This window comes from Zeus faber, assembly GCF_960531495.2.
Source record: "Zeus faber genome assembly, chromosome: 15".
NCBI lineage: Eukaryota > Metazoa > Chordata > Actinopteri > Zeiformes > Zeidae > Zeus > Zeus faber.
This window is the reverse complement of record NC_137194.1, coordinates 309,671-319,318: the sequence shown is the minus strand read 5'-3', so window position 1 is coordinate 319,318 and position 9,648 is coordinate 309,671. Positions and strand designations below refer to the sequence as shown.

Here is a 9,648-nt window from a genome sequence, read left to right as displayed (position 1 = left end):
GTTGCCCGGACAACGTCCTCACGGAGTGTCAGGCCTGGGGCACGTCAGTGAGCTTGATTCCCCCAAATAATGTCACACGATTTCAGAGGTGGAAGGTTCCAGGTTTGGAAAAGGTCCTGTTTCCATGTTTTAGCAAGTTTCACAATGTTAACTTGAAATCCCGGAGCAGAATTCTCTTTTCTGAAGCCGGATTTTCGACCCCACTAAATTCAAAGACCATGTCATCAGGTGTTTGGTGGTGAGCCAAAATCCTTGGTGCTTCCGTGACATTTTCCTGCAGCCGGTCAGCCGCAGAGGCCTGGCCTTCTGGATCATCGTCCTGCGACCCGAGCAGCTCCCGTGAGGGTGATCCCAGCGTTTCCGTCGCTTTTCCATCATCCTGCCAGATCTTTCCGCCTTATACGAGTCTTATACGACAGAATGGAGGACGCCCATTTGTATATGAACAAGTGCCAAAGGAAAAGTCAACTTCAATGTCAGTCTTTTTTATTTATTTTTTAATAGACATGAATCACAATGGGAATCAAAATAGTGAATTTCACCTTTAAAAAAAAACAATTGCTGACAATGACATACATTCACAATATTTTACATCTGTTCTTCAGTCTTTTAGAGATCTCTAAACTCCAGTCTGAGGATAATGCGTGAAACACCCAAATCAAAACGCTCTATGGCACACATTAAACACTGTAATTTGGTTCCCAAAGAGGCGTATTCTGACATTTTGGCCCAATTGCGTTTAACGCAATCTCAAATTCAAAGGACCTGGGGGCCACTGGACAGAGTGAGTTCTCCTGGGGGGGCCACGTTAAGCATCAAGGGAAAAATAAACTCTGCGTGAGTGAATTGATTATTCACATAAATAAAAAAATAATTATTATGAAATAATTTAATACAATAAAATGAAATAAATTTAAAAAGGACGGTAAAATCAAAAATAGTAGACATGCAAGTCCCTTAAAAACGTTGCTGTATTCTATTTTAGTCAGATTTATATTCTGAAACCATTAAGTAAAATTGTACACAGCAATTAAGCAATTACAATGGACTTTATGGCCAGATTTAACCATATATTATAAACGGGTAGCGGGCCGCATCAAATTGTGTGGTGGGCGGGATGTGGCCCCCGGGCCTGTAGATTGAAAGCCCTGGTTGAGGTTTTGAGTGAAACGTTCACACACAAGGCACACACTGGATTTGTTTTTCCCGGGGTGGACGACGTACGGTGGTCTCAGTTTAAAGATTTCTTCAGACCTGCAAACGTCTTTTACCAGTGTTCAAAAAACCCCCCAAAAAAATACATGGATACTGGTGCTACTGTGAATGGAGGAGAACTAACTAGTGTCACTCACATCATTGGGTAATGTGTGGGCGTGACCAAATATCCAGCCCAAACAGCTGTTAAAACAAGTATCAACCCTCACAGGGTAAAGCTTGTGTCACTTGTGCGTGAGGTGACTCAGTACATTCACATAACAAAATGATAGAAAAATAGACATCTTCTAAAGACGGATCAATATCTCAGCAGAGTTAAAACAGCTCCTCAGTTCATGGGGTGGTCGCCCTCGCTCCTCGACTGTCCGCCGCCGCCGGCCTCCTCTTCCTCCTCGTCGTCGCTGCTGGAGGACGGCACCTCCTCACCCATCCTCTTGAGCTTGGCGCTGTAGTACCTCTTCTTCATCCTGAAGGCCTTCTCCTTCTGCCGCACGGCCCTCTTCTTCTCCTGCAGCAGCAGCTGCTCCCACTCCAGGACCCGCATCCTGTGCTCCCACTCCAGGACTTCCATCCGCTCCCGCTTCTCCAAGGCCTCCGAGCGCCGCTGACCCCGCCCGGCGCCCTCGGGCCGCCGTCCCGGCCGCTCCGAGGGGTCGTAGTGCTGGAGGTGGTGGAGGGGAGGGAGGAAGTGGTGGTCGGCGACACTGGGGCAGCCTGGAGGCGTTGGAGGAGTTCAAAGGTCAGCGAGATGAAAATAAGAAATAGAATGAAAATGAAAATACACGTACTCCTCACTTAAAATCCAAGTTTTATATATATATATATATATATATATATATATATCTCCGGTGGTTCTTGAAAGTATTCAGTTTCATCCTCACATTCAGGTTGAAATCAGCTGTTTGAAATGTTCTCCAAGTCCGGGATCAGCTTCAGCATCGCTGTCGGAGAACTGACTATCATCACGGAAAATGAAGTCCAGTATGCGCTGCTTACACTGACTTGGATCTATCACACTGTTCGGCTTTAGATGATGATTGATTTAGATTAAGATCTTCCTCCACCCACTTCTCGTAATCCATAACAACACGGAGACAAACGTTTTCACGGACAAGTGAAACCGAATCCTCGTCTTGTTAACGGAAGTGACGTCGGCGTGACTTCTTCCTTGGTACACGTTGGTACACGCCCCCTCCACAATGATGTCGCCATGTGTGTGTAAAAGTAGTATGATTTAAAGGTTGAATTCTATCAAAACGGTTTCACATTGTGACTTCACATGATCTTCACCTGGACGGTCGCTTTAAAGCAAACCATCGTTCGTCGTTGTGCAGCGCTGTTCAGCATCTCAGTAAGTGAACTGTGTTTCCCCATGTCATCTAATGGGAATATTTAAATTCACGGTTTAACATTTTTCAACTATTTATAAATCAAACTTGGTTTTGAAAATACGTTGAGAGATAAAAAAAAACACAAAGGAACATGAATCTGGAAAAATCTCATTTTCCTTCAAGAAAGGTTTTTTCAACTTATTTGGCTGCTCCTTGGGATTTTAGAGATGCGTGAGATAGTGTTTATAGTGTAGTGTATATAGTGTATACAGTGTACATAGTGTATATAGTGTATACACTATATATAGTGTATATAGTATATAAAGTGTATATAGTATATAAAGTGGATATAGTGTATAAAGTGGATATAGTGTATACAGTATAGTACCTGTATATGAAACAAGATGTTTTACGCCGAAAGGTGGCCCGTGTATGATGACCAAAGTGCTTATCATCTGTTATTACTCTGCTCTATGGAATACACTTATCTGATTGGGCAACGGTGGCAATCAACGGTCAGTTCTTCTGGGAATAATCACCTGACAATCAGTTCAAACCACCTCCCTGCCTGGTTTCACGTCCTTGCGTCGTACAATCTGCGGAGGGCGGTGAGGGACGCTAAACGGACGTACAGAGACACCGTGGAGCTGCAGATGGAGCGGGGGGACACCAGACGCTTGTGGGAGGGGCTGCGAACAATAACTAACTACAAGAGCAGCTCCTCCCCAGCCACGAGTGCGGACGCCTCCCTGGCCAACCAACTGAACTCCTTTTATGCGCGGTTCGAGTCTGGCAGCAGCACCGCTAGCTCGCCGGCTAATTGGAGCTACACCGCTGGGGACGAGCGCGCACTCTCAGTGTCCGTGCACGAGGTCAGGAGGGCTTTGATGCGGGTGAACACCAGGAAAGCTGCGGGCCCAGACGGCATATCTGGACGAGTACTGAAGACCTGTGCTAACCAGCTAGCTCCGGTGTTCACCACAATATTCAACATCTCCCTGGCTGAATCAGTGGTCCCATCCTGCTTCAAGAGGTCCACCGTCGTTCCTGTCCCGAAGATCGCCTCTCCAACCTGCCTGAATGACTACCGTCCGGTGGCCCTCACCTCGGTGGTCATGAAGTGTTTCGAGAGGCTGATTAAGGATTACATCTGCGCCTCCCTCCCCCGCACCTTGGACCCGTTGCAGTTCGCGTACCGGCAGAACAGATCCACGGATGACGCGGTCTCCCAGGTACTGCACACCACGCTCACGCACCTGGATGGCCAGAAGGGGGCCTATGTGAGAATGCTGTTCATTGATTATAGTTCAGCTTTCAACACCATAGTTCCCACCAGACTGGCTGTCAAGTTGTTGGAGCTAGGATTGAATGCTCCGCTGTGCACCTGGATCCTGGACTTCCTCACAGGCCGCCCCCAGGTGGTCAAGGTGGGGAAGTACATGTCAAGCTCCCTCACCCTGAATACAGGATCCCCCCAGGGCTGTGTCCTCAGCCCCCTACTGTACTCCCTGTACACACATGACTGTGTGGCCAGGTCCAGCTCCAACACCATCATCAAGTTTGCTGACGACACCGTGGTCGTGGGCCTGATCACCGACTGCGATGAGAAGGCCTACCGCGAGGAGGTGGCTGACCTGTCACTCTGGTGCCAGGACAACAGCCTACACCTGAACGTCAGCAAAACCAAGGAGCTGATTGTGGACTTTAGGCGTGGATCACAATCGAGGACGCACGCGCCCTTGTGGATTAATGGGACTTCTGTCGATAGGGTGAGCAGCTTCAGATATCTGTGAGTCCACATCACAGAGGACTTAACATGGACTGTTCACACAGACACTCTGGTGAGAAAGGCGAGGCAGCGTCTCTACCACCTCAGGCAGCTGAGGAAATTCCGGGTCTCGGTGAGGATCCTCAAGTCCTTCTACTCTGGAGCAGTGGAGAGCATCCTGACAGGCAACATCACTGCCTGGTTTGGGAGCTGTACTGCCCAGGACAGGCGGGCCCTGCAGAGGGTGGTGCGTTCAGCTGAACGTACCACTGGAACTACCCTCCCCCCTTGCAGGAGTTATACACCAGGAGGTGTAGTAGCAGAGCCCGTAGGATCATGAAGGATCCTCATCACCCCAACAACGGACTGTTTCAGCTGCTGCGGTCAGGCAAGCGCCTCCGCAGTCACGCAGCGAGAACAGAGAGACTGAGACGGAGTTTCTTCCCTCAGAACTGTCAACGCTGACCTCACCAGGGGTCCTAACTGAGCCATGCACTAGGCTCCACTACCTACTGTACTGTATGTAGCATACTGTACCGCATACTGTATCACTGTTCAGGGTTGTTCGTGATGCCGTATTGCTGCGCCGTATTGTTGTATATTGTGCTGTATTATCCCAAACACTACTCCATCTATTCACATTCACATGCCACTTTAATTCACATGCCACTTTAAATGCACATATCTGTATATACATAGGCATATTACTTCAACCTATTCCCTTTTATTTCGATTTATTTTTTATTGTATTTTATTCTATATATTTTTTATCTTATTCTATAAGTATTCCACTTACTGTATTACGTTTTAGGAGTCAGTTAGTCGGTCTATTAGAAAGGAATTTTCTACTTTTTATTTTATTTTTGTACTTTTTCCTAGGACTTATTGTGTGCTATCACCGGGTGCGTTGCATTACATTTCACTGCATATATGTATGGAAGTATGTATATGTATGTGACAAATAAAAAATCTTGAATCTTGAATCTTGAATCTTGGTGTCACTCCGCTTACATACGTATGCTAACGCAAGCTAGTGGCGCCATCTTCTGACGCTGCTAGGAATTACAATGGAAGACGAATGAATTGTGAACAGCAGACTATTCAGAAAGAGTCAAGTTGAAATTATTAACATTAATAGGTGACGTTCATCCTATGTAGGGAAAAGGTTTTTTGGGGGAGGGTGAATAGTTCACGATGTTGGTGCAGCTGTATTAGTGTGGACATTTTTTCTTAGTGGAAGCTCTTGATTGAGGTCTCCTAGTTATAAAATAATTTCAAAATCAATATTCCGGATCAATGTATTGATTAGTGCACATTATGTATATACAGTGGGGCAAAAAAGTATTTAGTCAGCCACCAATTGTGCAAGTTCTCCCACTTAAAAAGATGAGAGAGGCCTGTTATTTTCATCATAGGTTCACCTCAACTATGAGAGACAAAATGAGAAAAAAAAATCCAGAAAATCACATTGTCTGATTTTTAAAGAATTTATTTGCAAATTATGGTGGAAAATAAGTATTTGGTCAATAACAAAAGTTCATCTCAATACTTTGTTATATACCCTTTGTTTGCAATGACAGAGGTCAAACGTTTTCTGTAAGTCTTCACAAGGTTTTCACACACTGTTGCTGGTATTTTGGCCCATTCCTCCATGCAGATCTCCTCTAGAGCAGTGATGTTTTGGGGCTGTCGCTTTTTTCTATGGGGTTGAGATCTGGCTAAGCCACTCCAGGACCTTGAAATGCTTCTTACGAAGCCACTCCTTCGTTGCCCGGGCGGTGTGTTTGGGATCATTGTCATGCTGAAAGACCCAGCCATGTTTCATCTTCAATGCCCTTGCTGATGGAAGGAGGTTTTCACTCAAAATCTCACGATACATGGCCCCATTCATTCTTTCCTTTACACGGATCAGTCGTCCTGGTCCCTTTGCAGAAAAACAGCCCCAAAGCGTGATGTGTCCACCCCCATGCTTCACAGTAGGTATGGTGTTCTTTGGATGCAACTCAGCTTTCTTTCTCCTCCAAACACGACAAGTTGAGTTTTTTCCAAAAAGTTCTATTTTGGTTTCATCTGACCATATGACATTCTCCCAATCCTCTTCTGGATCATCCAAATGCTCTCTAGCAAACTTCAGACGGGCCTGGACATGTACTGGCTTAAGCAGGGGGACACGTCTGGCACTGCAGGATTTGAGTCCCTGGCGGCGTAGTGTGTTACTGATGGTAGCCTTTGTTACTTTGGTCCCAGCTCTCTGCAGGTCATTCACTAGGTCCCCCCGTGTGGTTCTGGGATGTTTTCTCACCGTTCTTGTGATCATTTTGACCCCACGGGTGAGATCTTGCGTGGAGCCCCAGATCGAGGGAGATTATCAGTGGTCTTGTATGTCTTCCATTTTCAAATAATTGCTCCCACAGTTGATTTCTTCACAACAAGCTGCTTACCTATTGCAGATTCAGTCTTCCCAGCCTGGTGCAGGTCTACAATTTTGTTTCTGGTGTCCTTTGACAGCTCTTTGGTCTTGGCCATCGTGGAGTTTGGAGTTTGACTATTTGAGGTTGTGGACAGGCGTCTTTTATACTGATAACGAGTTCAAACAGGTGTCATTAATACAGGTAACGAGTGGAGAACAGAGGAGCCTCTTAAAGAAAAAGTTACAGGTCTGTGAAAGCCAGAAATCTTGCTTGTTTGTAGGTGACCAAATACTTATTTTACCGAGGAATTTACCAATTCATTCATTAAAAATCCTGCAATGTGATTTCCTGAATTCCTTCCCCCCATTCTGTCTCTCATAGTCGAAGTGAACCTATGATGAAAATTACAGGCCTCTCTCATCTTTTTAAGTGGGAGAACTTGCACAATTGGTGGCTGACTAAATACTTTTCTGCCCCACTGTATGTGAAGCCAGCTGACCCCTCCACGTGGGCCCCCAGCTTCATTCGTGTGCTCATGGTACCTGTTGAATCGATGTAGGTGGTTGGGAACTTGACCTCCTGCGATGCATCATCCTGCGGAACGCAGTCTGCGTTGGTGCTGGGGTGTGGCCCCCCGGAACGCTCCCCTCCACTCAATCTGTTGACGGGGTTGAGCTGTAGGCAGAAGGCCATTTGGTGTTTGTCGTCCTCATCCTGGGGAAGATGTATTTCACTCGTTATGGAGATGACGTCACATCTCATGACACTCTCTACCCCGTATTCCCTTCTCTTTATATTCTACAGTCCGTCTCTACCTGGTGGATGCTGCCGTCGCCGTTCACTTCCTCGCCGACGTTAATCATCATGAGGCTACCTGGAACAGAGCAGGACAAGGCTTAGTAAACTGCATGAATGAAGTGATTTCTTATCATAAGCAGCAGAAAAAGTGGATAACAATGCGTCACTGCCCCGTGTGGTGTAAGTGAGTATTGCACCACATAATAATGATTGGTGTTAGAATAAAACACACATATTAACCAACATTTAGGATAAAGAAGAGTTTTAGTTTAGAGTAATTACTCACAATCCAAGACCATTTGAATTAAAAAAAACTAAAACAATAACAAAACCACAAGGCTATAAGACTGGTGAGTAATGAGTATGAGATTTGTATGTAATGTTGCACCTCCAGCTCCCTTGGTTGTGTTGATGTGTGTTCTGCTTCTGATAAAATAATAAAAATCGAATAAAAATGAATGTATAATAACAAATAACAAATAAAAATAATAATAATAATAAATGAATTAAAAAATGTAAATCGAAAAAAAGACTATATATATAAAATACTTAAAATAAAATTCTAATAAAAATAAATAAATAAAATAATAAACCAGCTCTCATACACATAACGAAAACATGCGGCAATAGCACGGATCCCTAAATCAATATCGTATGAACCGATATATTGATACTTTTCACAGCGCGCAGGTTGTCATCTTGTCCGTAGATGAGACGCTTCAGCCGCATTAGGTTAGCTCGTAGATCCCTTAGCCTAGCCCCCTTAGCCTAGCCATCTTAGCCTAGCCATCTTAGCCTAGCCATCTTAGCCTAGCCCCCTTAGCCTAGCCCCCTTAGCCTAGCCCCCTTAGCCTAGCCCCCTTAGCCTAGCCCCCTTAGCCTAGCCATCTTAGCCTAGCCATCTTAGCCTAGCCCCCTTAGCCTAGCCCCCTTAGCCTAGCCCCCTTAGCCTAGCCCCCTTAGCCTAGCCCCCTTAGCCTAGCCCGTCTACCTTCTGCGAGCTTGCGGACGGCCGCTTTGTGCCCGTTGCCTGCCGCGTGGCTCGTCAGGGCCGCCTCGCCCATGGTCTGCAGCTTGATGGCCTTGCAGCAGGCGCGGCATCGGGCCAGGTGGATGTCGTGCGGGTCATTGAGCAGCCAGTCTCGGTAGATATCCCGGGAAAGCCACGCGTCTTGGAACCTGCATTTCCCAGGCATAGCTGGATGCGGAGTCGGCGGCTGTGCTGTGGCGGAGGGGGAGACGCGGGAGCGGGGGGCCGGATCCACTTTTTAATATTAATATTAATTTGATAATACATCAATATTCATATCAACGATGGATTAATATCATCATTATTATATTATGTTCATTTAATAATGACAACAAACTGATCATTTACATCAATATATTACAATATTCATACTATTAATATCATTATAATAATATGAATTATTCATAAAAAGTTCAAGTTCAAGAGATTATTTATATTATATTTATTATTAATCTTGAATAGTCATTATTAATTAATTAATTAATCAGTAATAACATAATTTAAATAGAATAGAAAACAGAATCTTTACGCTGCAGGGACAACAACGTGTCACAATGTGATTGATATATTTAATTCTAAATCCCTTTATTATTTTAAAATAAAAATAATGTATTATAATGAAATAATGATGTATTATAATGATAACATAACAATAACAATGTATTATAATAATAATAATAATGTATAATAATTATAATAATAATGTATTATAATGATAATTATAATGTATAATAATAATAATAATGTTGTAGAATAATTATAAATTATAATAATAATAATAATAATAATAATAATGTATTATAATGATAATAATAATGTATTACTTTGATGATAATAATAATATATTATAATGAAATAATAATGTATTATAATGATAATAATATACTGACAACAAATTGTTTGCAAGGTTCCTCCGGAGAGCAGACCATTCCAAAAGGCCTTTTATTTCCAAAACAAACGTATCAATATGAACAATATTAACAAATCACACTTTGTTCAATCAATTAACAATATTTTACATAAATCATACAAATCATTATTTTATATGGAATATAAACACGTGAGGTTCCCACCACAACAACAGTGTTGACCCCC

General features: G+C 43.8%; 1 protein-coding gene across 1 annotated transcript; it reads right to left on the bottom strand.

The window, feature by feature from the left end:
* Positions 1 to 480: 480 nt before the first annotated feature.
* On the bottom strand, positions 481 to 8,719 carry fsbp (fibrinogen silencer binding protein; the record flags this gene model as incomplete). Its single annotated transcript, XM_080014468.1, has 4 exons — positions 481 to 1,929; positions 7,268 to 7,439; positions 7,541 to 7,599; positions 8,515 to 8,719. 4 exons carry the CDS (start codon positions 8,717 to 8,719, stop codon positions 1,544 to 1,546), a joined length of 822 nt encoding a protein of 273 aa, XP_079870594.1. The 3' UTR covers positions 481 to 1,543.
* Positions 8,720 to 9,648: the final 929 nt, after the last annotated feature.